This window comes from Quercus lobata, chromosome 9 (genome assembly GCF_001633185.2).
Source record: "Quercus lobata isolate SW786 chromosome 9, ValleyOak3.0 Primary Assembly, whole genome shotgun sequence".
Lineage (NCBI taxonomy): Eukaryota > Viridiplantae > Streptophyta > Magnoliopsida > Fagales > Fagaceae > Quercus > Quercus lobata.
Genome location: NC_044912.1, coordinates 40,213,502 through 40,233,901, shown reverse-complemented (window position 1 = coordinate 40,233,901; position 20,400 = coordinate 40,213,502). Strand labels below are relative to the sequence as shown.

The 20,400-nt window shown below is 35.5% G+C and overlaps 2 protein-coding genes and 1 pseudogene across 3 annotated transcripts; 1 reads left to right on the top strand and 2 right to left on the bottom strand.

Moving 5' to 3' along the window:
• Nucleotides 1-630: 630 nt before the first annotated feature.
• Nucleotides 631-19,626, bottom strand: LOC115959710 (long-chain-alcohol oxidase FAO2-like). Of its 2 annotated transcripts, XM_031078227.1 has the most exons (4): nt 19,609-19,626; nt 5,153-5,408; nt 4,306-4,578; nt 631-2,490 (listed from the first exon to the last, which is right to left on the bottom strand). In XM_031078227.1, exons 2-4 carry the CDS (start codon nt 5,396-5,398, stop codon nt 751-753), a joined length of 2,259 nt encoding a protein of 752 aa, XP_030934087.1. In that variant the 5' UTR covers nt 5,399-5,408; nt 19,609-19,626; the 3' UTR covers nt 631-750. The 2 variants fall into 2 exon arrangements, with proteins under 2 accessions (XP_030934087.1, XP_030934086.1); XM_031078226.1 differs by lacking the exon at nt 19,609-19,626 and having other exon boundaries at nt 5,153-5,481.
• LOC115959713 lies at nt 6,466-14,640 on the top strand (annotated as a pseudogene).
• LOC115959711 (long-chain-alcohol oxidase FAO2-like) lies at nt 15,498-19,687 on the bottom strand. Its single transcript, XM_031078228.1, has 3 exons — nt 19,357-19,687; nt 18,661-18,933; nt 15,498-17,358 (listed from the first exon to the last, which is right to left on the bottom strand). Exons 1-3 carry the CDS (start codon nt 19,600-19,602, stop codon nt 15,619-15,621), a joined length of 2,259 nt encoding a protein of 752 aa, XP_030934088.1. The 5' UTR covers nt 19,603-19,687; the 3' UTR covers nt 15,498-15,618.
• Between the last annotated feature and the right edge of the window lie 713 nt (nt 19,688-20,400).

The following is a 20,400-nucleotide window of genomic DNA, read 5'->3' as shown; positions in this document are numbered from 1 at the left end:
CAATATATAGTTTTGCTGATTTAAATTACACCCTTGGGTGCAATGGTTACTTTATAAGTATAAGAGTTTGTGGGGTGTGGTAGGCAAGGGTCGAGGTTCAAGTCTTTCGGAGGGATTTTTACATACATGTATATTTAGATTAATTTAGAGTAAAATTTCTATTTTGTATTAAAAAAAAAAAACATTGGGAAACAATACATAACCCATGTTTTACTTCTTGTGGTTTGGCCCCTAAATTTGGATTAAGATGAAACCGTTGGGGATACCTTGGTAAGTTTGGTCATAACTCCCAACTGTTTCATTTTACTCCAAAACTTAGGGGTCAAATGCTCTCACGAGTTCTACATCAATTAATTTGCAAGTGAGCTATTCACAGATTACTTGAACAACCAATTCTGGAGGCATGCCATTAATTTCCTCCACTACTTTCAATTTCTAACCATATATCATTTAATGCTAGAAACATAACATTTACATAAGCCAACCACTTACCCTACTTTACTACTTTATTATTCATTGATCACAATGCACCACCTTAGTTTATTTGAACATTTTTGTGTCACTAGACATATTGGTATAATAGTATAGGGACCAACAAAAATAACATTTTAAAGTTTAGAGACAAAAAAATTGAAACTCATGCAAACAATATTTTTATTTATAACTAAAAACTGATCCTTCACTTTTCTCATTACAGAAAAATTTATTTAAAATCATTCTGAGACTAATAAAAATACAGGATGAGAAACATTAGTTATCCTCCACAATATTTCCACTTTTCAAGGACTCTGCAATCCTCTTTGAAATACAATAAGCAGTGGACTCGATGGTAATCATGGGATTGATCCCAATTGCAGTAGGTAGAACACTTGCATCGCATACAAATAAACCTTTTGCTTCCCAACTTTCACCATTCTCATTAACTGCACCTTCTTCCTTTGTGGCACCCATTCTACAAGATCCCATTTGATGTGCAGAACAATACATGGCCCAGTGTTCTCCCATTGACTTTGGCCCTCCAACTGCTGTTACTGTATCCAAAAACTCCTCTAACTCCTTCTCCTTAATTCCTTTACATTTAATTTTCTGGCCATCACTCCTAAATGTGCCCACTTCAACAGCTCCAGCAGCAACCAAAATTCGCAAAGCTTGCCTCATCCCAACTTGAAGATTTTCTTTATCAATCTGACTTAATCGATAATTAACGACACCCTCTGTCTTCACCTCTCCAGAACCCTGATCTCTAACCAATGCAAAAAGGACAGCAGTTCTTGCATACTTTGCCATCCTCTCCTTCATGTCAAGCCCTGAAACCCATGGAAGTAAAACGCTATATGAGGCAGGTCCTAAAGCAGGACATTCTATAATGGCCCTGAGATTGGAATCCTCAGAAACCACCTTATGGAGTGAAGTAATGATCCCTCCCTCATACATTTTGCCTCTGAGGTCCGATATATGTTCTGGAAAGTATCCCCAAACCATTTGAACAGGGTGGATGTGGAGGTTCTTGCCAATATTTGGATTTTTCAAGCCACTAGAGATCATTAGAGGGGGTGTCATTATAGACCCGCATGCAGAAATTGTTACTTTAGCCTCAATTTGCAGCTTCTTTGTGACATTCTTACTCAAAGAAGTTGCAATCACCCCTAAGCATTTCTTTCTCGTCCTTCCATTCTCCAATATGAATCTCTCAACTTTGCATCCTGTTAAGATTACTGCACCACAGTCCACAGCATCTACTAGCCAAGTTGAATCAGTGCCTTTCTTGTCTCCTGTTCTACAACCAAAATTACAAGAACCACAGTAATGAGCTGCTGAAGAGTTCCTTGAGACTGCCTCGACTTTCAAACCAAGATTCTCACACCCTTTTTTGATTACTTGATTCTGAAAGCCTTCTTCCACACACTTATCTATGACACCAATCCTCTTACAAACGGCATCCATGGCAAATCGATAGTTAGGGCTAGCATAAAGTGGGATCTTATGATCCACAGACCATTCTCGGAGAATTGAATCTGGTGTTTTGATACATGCAGACCAGTTTATAGCAGAGCCTCCACCCACTGTGGAGCCGGCAAAGATCATATGTTTCCCATCAATAGTTGATAAAATTCCACCTGACTCATATAGCTCATTCATGGCAGGACCTTCTAGGGAAGAAAAATCTTCAGGTACAAAATAATTCCCTTTCTCAAGGACGACTACTTTTTGGCCGGAGCTTGCAAGAACCGCAGCTGCAACCCCTCCACCACAACCAGAACCAACAACAATGACATCACATTTGATCTTACACGCATTGTGCTCTGTATCTTCAGTGACTTCAAGGCCTTTCTGAGTGAGAGATTGAACAAATGTGGAGTCTGTTTCATAAATAGTTTCTATGACTCCCTTCTGAAGAGGCCTTTCCTTTCGGTGTCTGGTCAACTTTTCCCTATTGTCAACATGGTATCCAACTGCTTCCCACGATGCATTTTCTGAATTTTCGTCAGCCTGCGGTAAGTAGAAAAATGGGGGAAAAAACTCAATAACTTGTAGAGAGAGAAAAGAGAAAAGTGGAAGCAAGAGTTTTACTGGCCTAAATCCATGGTGAAAAGCCCTTGACGGCTACATCTTTTATGTATATTTGTTTATCACAATGGACCCAATAAAGGGCTTATATAATAGAGAACCCTAGACCAACCCTCAGGTTAGTTTGCTTGTGCTACAAGTGTATCAATCTACAATAGGTTTGAGTCTCTTGAACCATAAAATCTCAAGCACATAAGTAAAAATTAATAACTTTCCATTGCTTGATCAAGAATTCGAGATATACCTAAAATTATCCAATTTCTTAGTATGAAATATTTAAAATCTGACATAAATAAAAGAACATATGAATCTCCTCTCAGCCCTTAGATAACTAGGGAAACTTGCTAGATCATGCTTAGTTTCTTTGAAAATATCATATTTTTGTCTCCTGTTTATTTTATAGAGGTCATTTAGGAAACGAATATAACATTCCAAAAAAAAAAAAAAGACTCATAAGATGGTTCTTAAAAAAATTAGAGTTCAGAATGAAGTCTTCGCTAAGCTGATTTTTTGAAAATAAAAAGAAATTGAAAAGAGAGAAATTAAAAAAGAAAAACGAAAAGGCATTCAAACCTTTTTTATAAGTCAAAATAGAGGTCAAAGTTGACTCTGAAGTTTTCCAATATCTCATTTCAAAACAGTTATAAGACTATGACACAAATAAATTTGGTGGTTAAGAAATGTAGTAGGTTTGAGGCAATAATGCAGAAACTGCAAATTGCAACGCCCAACCATACATCAGTAATAAGGTAGGTATGCCACACCCAGGAAGTTAATTCTGTCTTCTGCTTACTCCATTATCCTCATAACCACGACCAATAATAACATGACAACAGTAATGAGACATGTTCACAAAAATGAATAAACACAGTTGTCTTGTCACAGTAATGGGTCCGGGTGCTGTAAGAAAGAATTAAATAATAAGTAAATTACAGGTGGATTCACATTTATTGAAGAAAAAGAAACATTTTTGAAAAGTTAAATTTGTTACAAAAATACCCTTCTCTCTCTTCTTCCCTTCTCACTCCTCCTTCTCTCTTGGTCTCTCACTCTTTCTGCCTTTGGTTCTACTTTTCCTTCCTTTGTTTTTGGTTGTATCTGGGTTGCTTTGGTGAATGGGTTCAATTTGGAACGTGAAAAGCTTGACAATTTGGCTTGGGTTTGAAATTTGGGTATTTGGATGGTGGTTTTTGTAGATCTGAAAAAAAAAAGAAAAAAACTCAAAAAGTACCGGCTGAGAAAAGTACCAGCTGAGGAAAGGAAGATGAAAGAACTTAAAAGAGTATTTTGGTTCTGTTGTAAAATGCCCTTTTTTTTTTCTTTGCTGACTCTTTAGTGTCACGTTACTGTGCTTTTTTCTACTCTCAAAAAGCAACTATATTTTATTAATAAAAAATTCAACCTTAACGGGTGCTGAACAACATCAAACACTTGCCAACACGTTTGCAAAAAACCTTTTGTAGAAATTAATGTTCAAAACATGATATTTGACATATCCTTTAAAACTCAAAGATTAATTATGCGTTTTCAGATTTTTTTTCTTCTTTTTTTCCCCCTATGTGTTGTTTTAAAAGCCCAACAACAAGAAAAAGAAGCCACTAAAACAATAATTTTCAAAACTTTCTTGCTCTATTTTTCTTTTTAAATGTTTATAACATCCAGAAAAAAAGAATTGGACATAAATACAGAGAAATAGAGTAAGGGTGAGATCATGGCATAGTGAGTGAAAAGAATTACCCTTGAAAAGAAGGTATACAAGCAGAAGATTTTAATCATGACAAACACCAATCTACAGGGTAGCAGAAGCCTTTTCCTTGTCCAACTCTTGAAATTCTCTTCTCTCTTCTCCAGAGACATATCAGAGAACTTAAGAATAAATGGCCATCTCCAATCAAGGCAACTATATCCACAAAGCAATAGTGTCCCTAATCTGAACGAGAGTATCTTCAGAAATATTCTCAATAAAACCACAGCCCATGGTAGACACCTCTTCACAATCAACTCTGCCACCTGTTTTTCCATTCATAGAGTGAAAACATATTATACATGTTCATTACTTGAAGACCAATATTGTCAAAGACTAAAAATCTCAGATATAACACTTCACTCATAAAATCATGAGGCCACAACAAATTTTAGCACTACTTGTAATCTGTGTATAATAAAAGTGAGGTCAGTGAAGTTGTATCACATGTCACAATTTCGATCTCAATTGTTACAAAAATTTGTTGTGCATGTAAGATTGTTACAGTATGTTGTGATTCATATACAATTAAAGTGATATGGTTGTGGTGGCACGTAAAAATAATGTTGTACTGATCACAATTTTTCTGCCGTGAAATTTATTGTTTAAATATGGAATATAAAAAAATAAAAAAGAATACGAGAGAGAGAAGGATTTGAATTCAAATCAAACCCAGTTTTTTTGTTGATGTGAGGTGGTTTGGAATGTCCAGTGGCACTGGCAAGCTCCACCCTTGGAATAGAAGTATTAGTTTTGAAGAAAAGATAGATAGAAAGAAAAAGATGTATTATTGAATATGAAAACAAAGACAGGATAATATAGAGAATAAGACAAACTTGCCTCATCAGGGAGTGGAGGTTGAGACCCAGAAGCTCTGTAAAAGGATTGAAGAGACTTCTGGTCAACTGGGTTCTCCTTGTCCTTGTCGATGCTATCACATGGCATTGAAAGAGGAGGGATGCAAGCCTCACACATGGCAGCCAATGTTTGGATCTGACCTGCAGAGAAACCATGGCTGTACGTACAACCCTGTTTCCTCTTCCCACTCAAAAGTGGATGACTAGTACTGCTCTCTTTTCCCTCCATCTCTCTCTCTCTCTCAAAATATATATCTTTCTTTCCAATCTTTTTTTTCTTAGTCTTCTGAGTTATCTCTCTCTTTTTATAACTTTTTTATAGAGTATTCTACTCTATCAATATACGTGTTGATGCTAAATTGGTGTATTTTTTTTAAGCTGATGGTTTTGCAGATACCAGATAGATAGAGACAGATGGCCATGGGTCCATACAACCGTTATGTTTTAATTATTTTTTTGGTTTCTCCTCTCTCTCAAGTTTTTAAAACTTTTTGTTTTAAGGAAAATTATTAAGTACTTCTGGAGTATCGTAAATGTGTATTTCCTTCTCTCACGTAAATTATGGGTCTCACCATGAATTTAATTAGTGAAACCCATCATTCATGTGAGAGGATAGAGTATTTATGATACTCCGAAAATATATAATAATTTCCCTTGTTTTAAATGAGGAAAAGAGACTTTTCCTAATTAAATGTTAATGTTAACACAAAAAAGCCTATTGTTTTGTTTTTTCACACCTGGAAAATATGTTACTTTACAATGCCGAAACAGTTCACACTTATGACTTTTTTTTAAGATAGTTTCAACTATGCCGTTCGTTCCTGATGATAGCTCTGATAACTTATGCTTTACTTTCATGCAAATAATTCTACTCTCACACACAATGGTTATTATATGTGCTAGATTGCAGAGTTGTGAAAAAAAAAATCCATAATAGAATAATAATAGATGCCCAATCACAATATGCTAATAACGGTGACAGAGTGTGTTTTACTAAAATTATTCCTTTAAAAATTCTAGACCATAAATTTTTTTTATCACAACTTTGCCACAATTGTGATGTGGCAAATTGTGAATGGTAGAGAAAAAAATCGGAAGTTCATACGTGTGTCTCTCTGTTTCCATGTGTGTGTGTGGGGAAAGTATGTGTTTTTTTATGGGAAATATGTGATCTTTGTGCTAATTCAAGCATGTGAATTTGTGAGATTGTAAATTTGTTTGGAAATTTTGATTGGATGTGGCGGTTAAATGGGTTTTAAAAAAAAAAAAAAATTAATTGGGTGCATTTGTTGAAATCAGGGGGCTGAGTTGATGGGCAAATATGGGGTCAATGTAAAGGTGTTGCGGTTTCTTCTCTTGATGAAGTCAGAAAGGCGATTCAGGGTGTATTTCCCAATGAAAGCGAGGTAATTGTTTGTAATTCAGGCATTGGGGTCTTTCTCTATTATACTTTCAACAAGAGAATAACATGTTTTTGGTGTCTGACAGAACTGAGGAAATGAGTGGAAGATATAACCTTTTTATTTCCCTCCTATGTTTTAGAAGAGAAAAGCAACTTATGCAATGGAGTTGTATTTAAAAAAAAAAAAAATTGTATTAGGCGGCCTAAATATGTTTTTTGTTTGATTGGGTTCTGATGGAAGTTTAAGATATTGTTTGCTTTCATATTCTATATCTTCTAAGCAATTACTCTTAAGTGAAGAAAGGAGGATGCTAACTTTGATTCTTTGATACAGTTGGTGGTCAAAAGCCAAATTTTGGCTGGTGGAAGAGGCTTGGGAACCTTTAAAAGTGGTCTTAAGGGTGGAGTTCATATTGTTAAGGCTGATCAGGTTGAAGACATAGCTGGTACTAAATATTATTTAGCTTATTGTGATCTATTGTTCTTGCTTTTGTTTATTTCATTTGTCTGGGATCTCATTTTATTGTCCCTCTAGTGGGTATTTAGTACGTTATTAGTAAGCTTCCAGTTCTGTTGCATGTCATTGCTTTGGCTTTATCTTTTTTTTTTTTATAAGTAACGGAAAATATATATTAAAGAAGAACACAGCCCCGTACATAGGAAATGTACTAGACAGGCAAAAACATCAAGAAACTAAATTACAATGATCAAACAAAACAGGAAGAGAAAAACAAGAAAAAGAAGGTAAAACTAAACACCATTCAAGAAGAATAAAAAGGAAAAAAGGCTTAAACTCAAGAATGGACCGTTCGCGACCCTCAAAACTTCTAGCATTCCGTTCCCACCAGATACACCACATCAAACAGTATAGCATCATCCTCCATATAACTATATTACGATGACGCTTGAAGTTGCATGACCAACATTCCAACAAATCCATTACCCTTTGCGGCATCACCCAACAAATACCAAACAAGCAAAAGACCATACTCCACATCTCAAAAGCTAAAGGACAATGAAGGAGGAGATGATCAACAGATTCCCCACACCTTTTGCACATAAAACACCACTCAAGAACAACAAAATGCCTCTTCTGAAGGTTATCAATAGTTAGAATCTTGCCTAAAGCAGCAGTCCAAGAGAAAAAAGCTACCCAGGGGGAACTTTTGATTGCCACATCATTTTCCACGGGAAAGAAGTGGCAGTAGAGGGGGATAGGGAGTGATAATACCCACTCACCACAAAACCCCGACTGCTAGCTGGCTTTCAACGAAGTTTATCAAAACCAACACCTCGCTCCTTAGTGGAATAGATCAAAACCATACACGAATCCAAAGATTGTGACTCTTGATCATTCACTAAGAGGCGAAATTGTAAGTCCCAAAAAATTCTCCCATTTGCATAGCACATAACCTCAGAGACCAAAGCATCCCTTGTCCTACTAATATTATATAAATCTGGAAACGCCTCCTTAAGATGATGATCCCTACACCACACATCAACCCAAAATTTCACACGAGTACCATCACCCACATCATACCGAAGGAACTTAGAAAAATTCAGCCAGCCTCTTCTAATGGACTTCCACATACAAACACCATATGCCCCAGACACGGATTTTGTACACTAACCACCCCACTCATTCCCATACTTCGCCCATAAGACCCTTCTCCAAAGGGCATCATTCTCCACACCTTAACGCCACAATCATTTGGCTAATAAGGCAGAATTAAACCTTCTCAAGCACCGAATGCCTAGCCCTCCATTCTTCATTGGCCTACATACCTTCAACCAATTAACTAAATGAAGTTTACGTACAACCTCATCCAAAAGAGGTTTGTGGACCTCGTTCTCCGAGTATAACTGCCTATAAAAATGAGAAATGCACCCCTCAATGATCCCCTGATCCGTGGATAACTCTTCATCCACCATAAGCCTATCGATGGTATTGCATCTTCTATGAGAATTTGCAATACAATGAAAAAATTTTGTGTTTCTGTCTCCCTCTTTAAGAAAAAAAGCCCTAGATTTCTGCCTCCAGCAGATTTCTTCCAACAAGGTTGTTTTTTCTAACTCTCCACGAATTCGATCCTTTTCCATACTCTCCTCCGTTGTTCTAACTAGATGAGGTCTATTTCTGTAATACATTCACCAAACCCTACCTAACGAAATCATATTAATGAAAAATCCACACTGAAGTTATATTGATTGGAATGGTTTGGTTTCATCTTTCAAATATTGATACTATGTGTTTACTATGATTATGACCTTTTTGGGACTAAGACTTGGTTGTTGTCATGTTCTTGACCTTTTTTTTTCTTTGGACAAATACTATGCCCTTGAGATCAAATAATCAAATCCCTAGTAGGAAAATTAGCCCCATTGCATATGCTTTATTCCTACTACATGTAAATATCATAAGCTATTTAAGGATAAACTTTCACATTGAATGAACTCTCGTTGAGGCTATTAGATATGATAAAGCCAAATTGCTCGCCCATTTTATTTGCCATGTAGAAAGGGGAGGGAGTTTTTTATTATTATTGTGCAGGTATCCTTCTCTGTCTAAAGGATGTGTGATTGCATCCTTTCATGTGGGTACAATCATCCCCTGGTTGTGTTGGAAACCTCCTAGTTTATGGTCCTATGTATTACTTGTTTTAGAGAGAGGATTGTGATAGATTGAGCTGCAAGTTGAACGGGAGTGGCGTCTTTAATGTTTGTCCTTACTACAATGCATAATAAAGTAATTGTGCAGTGCTTTTTCGTTGGAAGAGTATTTGGAGTGTTAAGGCCCTAGGAGGGTCTCCTTCTTTGTATGGCCAACAGCATGAGGAAAGATACCTACCTGTGAGTCTGTGACAATCTCATTAAGAGAGGTTACATGTTGGTAGGATGGTGTTGTTTATGTCGACGTAACGGGGAGACAGTGGATCACTTATGCTTACATTGTTTTGTTGCATGGGAGTTGTGGTGTCATTAGCAGTTTGCTCTTATAGGATTAACTGGGTACTACTGGAGCAAGTGGTATTGATCTATAAAAGAACAAATGTTTGTTCTATATGTTTAAGAAATTTATGTTGTAATAAATCTTATGCCTTTTTCATGGAATTCCCTTTATTTTGTAATTTTATTCCATGCAGGGAAAATGCTTGGGCAGATTCTTGTTACCAAACAAACTGGTCCCCAAGGCAAAGTTGTCAGCAAGGTTAGGCATTTTTTTATTAGTCATCTGGAACTTATAAGTTGACACATGGTCAAGCTCATTGAATAAACAAATCAGTATGCAGTTGCAAGATTGATCTCCTTGGACTCAATGGTGTTGCCATTTTCTTTTGTGTGCATGCTTGTTGTTCTGTTCTTCTGTTGCCAATGTGTTTGTGTTTATATTGTATTTGAATCATCAAAAATTTTCGAAGGCATAGAACATCCTCAACATTTTTCAGATTATTGTATGATTGGATGACTGCTTTAGACAGTGTCTACTCCTTGATTTTATTTTTTCTTTCAAATTTCTTAGACATTATTGTATTGTAATTGCAGGAAAAGCTTCAATACACCCCCTATATATTTGATTTTTCTCATTTATTGGATTAAGTTAGTTTGCTTATGAAAAGAGACTGGATTTAAATAACATTTTGTTTGACAAAGAAAGTGTTTACTCATGAAACCGTTGAAAGTTTTTATAGGCATACTTAGAGTTCGTTTGGGAACAACATATTTAGCTTAAACTGAAAACTTTTTGTTAAAAGTATTGTAGATAAAGCTAAAAGCTAGCTGAAATAGTATAATGGGATCCATGAATAGTAAATAAACTGAATAGTAGCAAAAATAAGCTAAATAGTAAAAAAAGCTGCCTTTTTCAGCCAATGTCAAACGCAACCTTAATCAATTAGAAAAGTGATCCATGAGTGTCAGCTTCAATGTTTTTCTCCCATGCTATGTCAACATAAAATGTCTTAATGCTTGTCCAGAAGTGTTATTGAGTATTCATTTTCTGTTGTGGATTAGAATGGAGAAAATTTATACATAGGAACTGCCATAGTTTTCTAAGAACTTCCGTAGGTTGAACTCCACTGTATGGAGGAACCATGATGCCTTAACAATGATTTTTATCTTGAACTTTTGTATTAAATTCTGGTTTCAGTGTCTAAGCATCTCAAACTTGTATAAGGGTGAAATATATGTAGGAGCTGCCATAGTTTTCTTTGAACTGACAAAAGTTGGAACTCCACTTTGTGGAGGAACCATGACGCTTAAACAATGATGTTTGTCATAAACTTTTATATTAAATTCTGGTTTCAGTGTGTAAGCATCTTAAACTTGTATGAGGGTGATATTAAACATGTCTAAAGGAGTTGTATAAACGGTCTAACCTGTGGAATTCCTACCAAAATTTGGCCTTGCGGCCTTTTCTTGTACTACATTAAAAAAAGACTTTTTTTTGTTTTGTTTTTTTAATGTTTAATCTGCCTTACATATTAAAGATAACCTAATCGAATATTTAAATAATCTAGTGTTTCTGAAAGCCCATTGAATTGTATTCGACTCCAATAAGCATTTTTGTAATTATTATTTACTCAGTATTGATGTGAAACATAGGCACATAGCAGGCTGTAAAAGTGATGGGTGTTTGTCTTATATTCCCATTTGTTAATTGTTCACAAGAAAAATTATAATTAATTACAATATCTGGATTAATATGAAATTATGAATAATTTGTTGTTGCTTCTCCCTTCTGTGTTGAGAATAAAAAGTAGGATCCAACTTTTTTTCGATAAGTAAAAAGAAGGATCGAACTTAAAGAGTATGTCTTGGGTTTAGATCTTTTTTTTTTTCTTTATTCGTTTGTTTTCGTATATCTTTTTCCTTGTCTTGGTTCTCAGCATTGCAAATGTCAATATGCTGTATAAGCATACAGGACTATCTAGTGCTTATTTGTTTGAGAATCAGTTTATTTCTTTTTTCCTATACAGGTATACTTGTGTGAAAAGTTGTCACTCGTCAATGAGACGTACTTTGCTATTACTCTGGATCGTAACACTGCTGGTCCGGTATGGTTTCAAACTTAGTGTCTAACTTATTATTTGATGCGATCATGTGAATGATTAGTTTTATTTCTGTCCATCATTATGTAGGACTTTTTGCCCTTATTTCTCATTAGGCATGATGGTCCTAAATGCAATATGCTTTTAAATATATTTATATATATATATATATATATATATATTTTCCCAGCTTATAATTGCCTGTAGAAAGGGGGGAACCAGCATTGAAGACCTTGCAGAAAATTTCCCTGATATGATTGTAAAGGTGGTCATCCTTCTGTTTTATTTTTGATGGCTTATGATTATTATTGACAGACTCTCCATCTGTATTGAAATGCAGCTGATGCAATGTTTGTTTTGATAGGTTCCCATTGATGTTTTTACTGGAATTACAGATGAAGATGCTGCAAAGGTTGTTGATGGCTTGGCTCCCACGGTGGCTGATAGAAAAGATTCAATTGAACAAGTGAAGAAATTATACGAACTATTTTGCAAGTGTGACTGCACACTATTGGAAGTGAGCATAACCTTTTACATTTTGGAAGTGCTATCAATATTTCCATGATGGCATGTTTTTATAATTTATTTTTTCTGTTGGATATTTTAGTTGAAAATTGATGGTTGTTTTTGGATAGATCAATCCCATTGCGGAGACTGCTGATAAGCAGTTGGTAGCTGCTGATGCTAAGTTGAACTTTGATGACAATGCTGCCTTTTGTCAGAAAGAGATATTTGCTCTCCATGATCCATCACAGGAGGATCCTCAGGAGGTGTGTGTGTGTGTGTTTTTTTTAATATTTATATATTTGAAATGATTGTTCATTTGTTTTTAAGGTAAGATAGTTGTCTCTGCAATTGTGAAATTTTAACCAGAGGAAGCTGGATTTTGTATCTTATGCATGTAAAAATAGACACCTCTCTCACAGCAAAGACACAAGCTTCCAGGCGCATAAAGTTAGACTAAGCTCATGATGTAATTATTTCATTAATGGATCTTTTGTTGTGCTTTTATATTCTACAGGTAGCTGCTGCTAAAGCAGATTTAAATTACATTGGCTTAGATGGAGAGATTGGTTGCATGGTGAATGGTGCAGGATTGGCAATGGCCACAATGGACATTATTAAATTGCATCGGGAACTCCTGCCAATTTTCTAGACGTAGGTGGGAATGCTTCTGAAGGCCAGGTACCGCATTAAAATCTAGGTTTTTTTCTTATAAATTTCCTTCAGCTTATTTGTCATTAACCCTTTGTGCACATTGTGCTACTCAAGTCTTTTATTTACGTAATCAGAAGCACTACATACTTTGCTCTTTAACAGCATGATAAATACTGCTCAATATGCTGTTTGTGTTGTATTATGATGTTTTGTTTATTGGCATTTTCTTTATGGAAAAAAAAGGAAGAAACTGATAATCTATCAATGTATTTTATTGTTTGTATTGTTTAATGGACATTTTCTGAGTCTGTCCTTGGACATATCTAAATTACCATGAATATGTCTTGTTATTTTCTGTGGGAAAACAGCTTTTTAGTATCTCTCTTTCTTTTATATTTATATTTATATTTTTAAAATTCTTAATTTTTGTGGTGCAGGTGGTTGAGGCATTTAAAATATTGACTTCTGATGATAAGGTGAAAGCAATTTTAGTGAACATTTTTGGAGGAATAATGAAATGTAATGTAATAGCAAGTGGAATTGTCAATGCTGCAAAACAGGTTAGGTTGTGTTCGATTTTCTCAGGTTCATTCTCAACGGTTTCTACTTTCTTGGACATGGTTAACCTTCTCATTAGTACTATGTCCTCTGGGCCATAAAGCTGTTTCATTTTGTGTTTTTAATGCTTACATTTTCTTCCTCTTATATTTTGATGATATATCATGTTTTTTTGATAGGTAAGAATAATTTATTGAAAAAAATAGAAAACTATTTTGTGCAAAAAAGGCATGAATTAGCCAAAAGAAAAACAAAATGACTAGAAATTATGTACAAGACAAAAGAGTCCATGAACATTGGAATTGAATCACTAGATGTGAGTCACCAAGTTCAAGACCAATCAAACAAAGTGCGTACAAAAGAGGCTAGAAAATAAATTCTGAATAAATTTTGTAAAACATTTACTAAAAGTATTTCATGGGAATTAATTTCAGAGAGATGAACGTTTTTGACACCTTTAATGAAAAATTAAATGGAAAAAGGAATGATGGCAAAGAGTCTTTGTGATAATTGAACCATCATAACATTTTAAATTATTACTTTTCTTTCACCTTTAGTTTAATTTAATGACTTTATTGCCTCCAAGCCATTTGCTGAAGAGTTAACTTCTGTTGGGTCTTTTTTTGAAGGTTACGCTGAAAGTACCAGTGGTGGTTTGTCTTGAAGGCACAAATGTTGACCAGGGGAAGAGAACACTGAAGGTAAACGTGAAGCCTGATATGAAATCAAACTTGGACAGAAATTCATGTCTTGAGAATCACCTTTGATAAAATTGGGAATAAATGTATTTGGTTATTTACATCCATTACTAATTGGTCTGCAGGAAAGTGGGTTGGCGTTGATTACAGCAGATGACCTTGATGATGCTGCTGAGAAAGCAGTTAAGGCATACAAGTGAGGGATCCCCCTGGTTCTCTATATAACTTTCTGTTTCAGCATTATTCTTTTTGTGGTGAAACTGATACCATCTGATTGTCTTGTTGCGGGAATACATATAGACATAGTCAGTAAAATGGGAAATGATGTGAGATTCTGATCGAATCTGTAACAGTTGATAAAGCTTTCCCAATAAGATGGTTCCCTCAAATTATGAGAGAATTTTCTGCGTTGACCTCTCTTCTATGTATTTATTATCTGGTCCTCTTTCTAGTTTGAAGCTCTTAGTTTTGGTTTCTGAATCTCTTAGTTTTTGATTTCATAATCTCCCTCATGTTCTGCCCTGGTTCAATTATTTGTTTATTTATTTACTGGGAATCTAAGAGATCTGGTACTGGCTCAATCTTTAATATATATATATGATTGTAAAAAATCAGCGTGCCATAACATAATAGGAATTGTTGTGATGCCAATATGCCATCTGTAGCAGTTATGTTTGTTGCTTCCAAGCCACCAGCTCCCCGAAGCAGGGTAAACTGCCCCCCTGGGCTTTGACCCCATTTTATGTCTAAAGCTAAGAAATTTAGGTGTACTGTAACCTTTCTGGATATGCTAGTTTATGATTGGATCCAACCCATCACCTTGTAATTGCTCTTCATGTACAAAGAATCATCTGTTATTATTAGAGGAATATATTTCATTCAAAAAAGTTGAGGGGACTTCTTGCTCTATAATTGCATATTTGCATACAATTTATAGTTTTGCTGATTTAAAGAACACTCTTGGTGCGATGGTCATTCCACAAGTATAAGTGCTTGTGAGGTGTGGGAGGCAAGGACCGGGGTTCAAGTTTCTAAGAGGGAGCTTCACACACATATATATTTAGATTAGGTTAGAGTAGAATTTCTATATTGTTAAGAAAAAAAAAAAAAAAAAAAACATTGGGAAACGATACATAACCCACGTTTTACTTCTTGTGGTTTGGCCCCTAAATTTGGATTAAGATGAAGCCGCTGGGGATACCTCGGTAAGTTTGGTCATAACTCCCAACTGTTACATTTTACTCTAAAACTTAGGGGTCAACTGCTCTCACATGAGTTCTACATCAATTAATTTGCAAGTGAGCTATTCTTTATAGATTACTTGAACAACCAATTCTGGAGGCATGACATTAATTTCTTCCACTCCTTTCAATTTCTAACCATATAACATTTAATGCTAGAAACATAACATTTACATAAGTCATGCAAACAACAAAAATAATATTTTAAAGTTTAGAGACACAAAAATTGAAACTAATGCAAACAATATTTTTATTTATAACTAAAAACTAATCCTTTAGTTTTCTCATTACACAAATTTATTTAAAATCATTCTAAGACTAATCAAAATATAGGATGAGAAACGTTAGTTATCCTCCACAATCTTTTCACTTTTCAAGGACTCAGCAATCCTCTTTGAAATACAATAAGCAGTGGACTCGATTGTAATCATGGGATTGATCCCAATTGCAGTAGGTAGAACACTTGCATCACATACAAATAAACCTTTTGCTTCCCAACTTTCACCACTCTCATTAACTGCACCTTCTTCCTTTGTGGCACCCATTCTACAAGTTCCCATTTGATGTGCAGAACAATACATGGTCCAGTGTTCTCCCCTAGACCCTGGCCCTCCAACTGTTGTTACCGTATCCAAAAACTCCTCTAACTCCTTCTCCTTAATTCCTTTACATTTAATTTTCTGGCCATCACTCCTAAATGTGCCCACTTCAACAGCTCCAGCGGCAACCAAAATTCGCAAAGCCTGCCTCATCCCAACTTGAAGATTTTCTTTATCAATCTGACTTAATCGATAATTAATGACACCCTCTGTCTTCACCTCTCCTGAACCCTGATCTCTGACCAATGCAAAAAGGATAGCAGTTCTAGCATACTTTGCCATCCTCTCCTTCATGTCAAGCCCTGAAACCCATGGAAGTAATACGCTATATGAGGCAGGTCCTAATGCAGGACATTCTATAATGGCCTTGACATTGGAATCCTCCGAAACCACCTTATGGAGCGAAGTAATGATCCCTCCCTCATACATTTTGCCTCTGAGGTCCGATATATGTTCTGGAAAGTATCCCCATACCATTTGAACAGGATGGATGTGGAGGTTCTTGCCAATATTTGGATTTTTCAAGCCACTAGAGATCATTAGAGGGGGCGTCATTATAGACCCACATGCAGAAATTGTTACTTTAGCCTCAATTTGCAGCTTCTTTGTGACATTCTTACTCAAAGAAGTTGCAATCACCCCCAAGCATTTCTTTCTCGTCCTTCCATTCTCCAATATGAATCTCTCAGCTTTGCATCCTGTCAAGATTACTGCACCACAGTCCACAGCATCTACCAGCCAAGTTGAATCAGTGCCTTTCTTGTCTCCTGTTCTACAACCATAATTACAAGAACCACAGTAATGATCTGCTGAAGAGTTCCTTGAGACTGCCTCAACTTTCAAACCAAGATTCTCACACCCTTTTTTGATTACTTGATTCTGAAAGCCTTCTTCCACACACTTATCTGTGACACCAATCCTCTTACAAACGGCATCCATGGCAAATCGATAGTTAGAGCTAGCATAAAGTGGGATCTTATGATCCATAGACCATTCTCGAAGAACTGAATCTGGTGTTTTAATACATGCAGACCAGTTTACAGCAGAGCCCCCACCCACTGTGGAGCCGGCAAAGATCAAATGTTTACCATCAATAGTTGATAAAATTCCACCTGACTCATATAGCTCATTCATGGCAGGACCTTCTAGGGAAGAAAAATCTTCAGGTACAAAATAATTCCCTTTCTCAAGGATGACTACTTTTTGGCCAGAGCTTGCAAGAACCGCAGCTGCAACCCCTCCACCACAACCAGAACCAACAACAATGACATCACATTTGATCTTGCACACATTGTGCTCTGTATCTTCAATGACTTCAAGGCCTTTTTGTGTGAGAGACTGAACAAATGTAGAGTCTTTTTCATACATAGTTTCTATGACTCCCTTCTGAAGAGGCCTCTCCTTTTGGTGTTTGGTCAACTTTTCCCTATTGTCAATATGGTATCCAACTGCTTCCCATGATGCATTTTCTGAATTTTCATCAGCCTACAGTAAGTAGAAAAATGGGGGAAAAAACTCAATAACTTGTAGAGAGAGAAAAGAGAAAAGTGGAAGCAAAAGTTTTAACAGCCTACATCCATGGTGAAAAGCTCTTGATGGCTACATCTTTTATGTATATTTGTTTATCACAATGAACCCAATAAAGGGCTTATATAATAGAGAACACTAGACCAACCCTCATGTTAGTTTGCTTGTGCTACAAGCGTATCAGTCTACAATAGGATTGAATCTATTGAACCATAAAAACCCAAGCACATAAGTAAAAATTAATAACTTTCCATTGCTTGATCAAGAATTCAAGATATACCTAAAATTATCCAATGTCTTAGAATGAAATATTTAAAATCTGACATAAATAAAAGAACATATGAATCTCCTCTCAGCCCTTAGATAAGGGGGGAAACTTGCTAGATCATGCTTAGTTTCTTTGAAAATATCATATTTTTGTCTCCTGTTTATTTTTTAGAGGTCATTTAGGAAACGCATATAACATTCCCAAAAATAAAAGACTCATAAGATGGTTCTTAATAAAAATTAGAGTTCAGATTGAAGTCTTCGCTAAGCTGATTTTTTAAAAATAAAAAGAAATTGAAAAGAGAGAAATTAAAAAAGAAAAACGAAAAGGCATTCAAACCTTTTTTATAAGTCAAAATAGAGATCAAAGTTGACAAGTTTTCCAATATCTCATTTCAAAACAGTTATATGACTATGACACAAGTAAATTTGGTGGTTAAGAAATGTTTGCTTTCTTTATCAAAGTAGGTTTGAGGCAATAATGCAGAAATTGCAAATCGCAACGCCCAACCATACATCAGTAATAAGGTAGGTAGGCCACACCCAGGAAGTTAATTCTGTCCTCGGCTTCCTCCATTATCCTCAAAACCATGACCAGTAATAACATGACACCGACATGTTCACAAAAATGAATAAACACAGTTGTCTTGTCACAGTGATACAGAAAACAACATCAAACACTTGCCAACACGTTTGCAAAAAACCCTTTTGTAGAAAGTATTGTTCAAAACATGATATATGACATATCCTTCAAAACTCAAAGATTTATTATTATGCGTTTTCATATATATTTTTTTTCTTCTTTTTTCCCCCTATGTGTTGTTTTAAAAGCCCAACAACAACAACAAGAAGCCACTAAAACAATACTTTTCAAAACTTTCTTGCTCTATTTTTCTTTTTAAATGTTTAAAGATCCAGAAAAAAAGAATTGGACATAAATACAGAGAAATAGAGTAAGGGTGAGATCATGGCATAGTGAGTGAAAAGAATTACCATTGAAAAGAAGGTATACAAGCAGAAGATTTTAATCACAACAAACGCCAATCTAAAGGGTAGCAGACCCCTTTTCCTTGTCCAACTCTTGAGAATCTCTTCTCTCTTCTCCAGAGACATATCAGAGAACTTAAGAATAAATGGCCATCTCCAATCAAGGCAACTAAATCCACAAAGCAATAGTGTCCCTAATCTGAACGAGAGTATATTCAGAACTATTCTCAATAAAACCACAGCCCGTGGTAGACACCTCTTCGCAATCACCTCGGCCACCTGTTTTTAAATTCATAGAGAGAAAACATATTATACATGTTCATTACTTGAAGACCAATATTGTCAAAGACTAAAAATCTCAGATATAGCACTTCCTTCACTCATAAAATCATATGGCCACAACAAATTTTAGCACTACTTGTTGTCATCAGTGTATAATAAAAATAAAAGTGATGTCAGTGAAGTCGTATGACATGTCACAATTTCGATCTCAATTGTTACAAAAATTCGTTGTGCATGTAAGATTGTTACAGTATGTTGTGACATTCATGTACAGTTAAAGTGATATGGTTGTGGTGGCACGTAAAAAATAATGTTGTACTAATCACAATTTTCCTGCTGTGACATTTCTTGTTTAAATATGATAATGTACTATTGAACGAAAACAAAGATAGGATAATATAGAGAATAAGACAAACTTGCCTCATCAGGGAGTGGAGGTTGAGACCCAGAAGCTCTGTAAAAGGATTGAAGAGGCTTCTGGTCAACTGGGTTCTCCTTGTCCTTGTCGATGCTATCACATGGCATCGAAAGAGGAGGGATACAAGCCTCACACATGGCAGCCAATGTTTGTATCTGACCTGAAGAGAAACCATGGCTGTAAGTACAACCCTGTTTCCTCTTCCCACTCAACAATGGATGACTAGTACTGCTCTCTTTTCCCTCCATCTCTCACTCTCTCTCAAAATATATATCTTTCTTTCCAATCTTTTTTTTTTTTCTTAGTCTTTCTGAGTTATCTCTCTCTATTTATAACTTTTTTATAGAGTATTCTACTCTATCAATATACGTGTTGATGCTAAATTGGTGTATTTTATTTTAAGCTGATGGTTTTGCAGATACCAGATAGAGACAGATGGGTCCATACAACCCTTTTTTTAATTATTTTTTTAAATGAGGAAAAGAGACTTCCTAATTTTTTTGAGGAAAAGTCTCTTTTCCTAGTTAAATGTTAATGTTAACACGAAAAAGCCTATTGTTTTGTTTTTTCACACCCCGAAAATATGTTACTTTACAATGCCGAAACAGTCCACACTTATGACGAGGCTATTGTCTAGTCAATTTTTTTATTATTATCATTCTTATCCCTTTTTGACGTGAGCGAGTTCTAATAAAATTGTGAGTTTCGTAGTGGGCCTAACATTATTCCTAAGGAAAGGAGGAAACCACGTCTACGCCAATCGGAAAATACAAATTCTTACCTCACTCAGTGTGAAAGTCACATTGAGAGACTCGAAGAGAGTGGATTTGTATTCCTGATAGAACCAAAAGTTCATTGGGATTATATACACCTTTATTATTACTATTGATGTTAGCTTGAGTTATTAAACATATTGAGCATTAGTTCAATCAAGATATTTGAAGGTACTAAAATTATTTTTCCTTTTAATTTTCATGATATTGGTTACGTTAAGTTTCTTACTACAATGCACAGTTACATTTATGAATAATCACAATTAAATATAT

What these genes read in the sequence shown, in the direction of transcription:
- LOC115959711 (XM_031078228.1), bottom strand. Translation starts at nt 19,602, where the DNA reads ATGGAGGGAAAAGAGAGCAGTACTAGTCATCCATTGTTGAGTGGGAAG. An exon ending in AACCTCCACTCCCTGATGAG is followed by an intron (nt 18,934 to 19,356) that starts GCAAGTTTGTCT and finishes ATTTAAAAACAG; the next exon opens with GTGGCCGAGGTGATTGCGAA. An exon ending in TGTATACCTTCTTTTCAATG is followed by an intron (nt 17,359 to 18,660) that starts GTAATTCTTTTC and finishes TACTTACTGTAG; the next exon opens with GCTGATGAAAATTCAGAAAA.
- LOC115959710 (XM_031078227.1), bottom strand. Translation starts at nt 5,398, where the DNA reads ATGGAGGGAAAAGAGAGCAGTACTAGTCATCCACTTTTGAGTGGGAAG. An exon ending in AACCTCCACTCCCTGATGAG is followed by an intron (nt 4,579 to 5,152) that starts GCAAGTTTGTCT and finishes ATGGAAAAACAG; the next exon opens with GTGGCAGAGTTGATTGTGAA. An exon ending in TGTATACCTTCTTTTCAAGG is followed by an intron (nt 2,491 to 4,305) that starts GTAATTCTTTTC and finishes TACTTACCGCAG; the next exon opens with GCTGACGAAAATTCAGAAAA.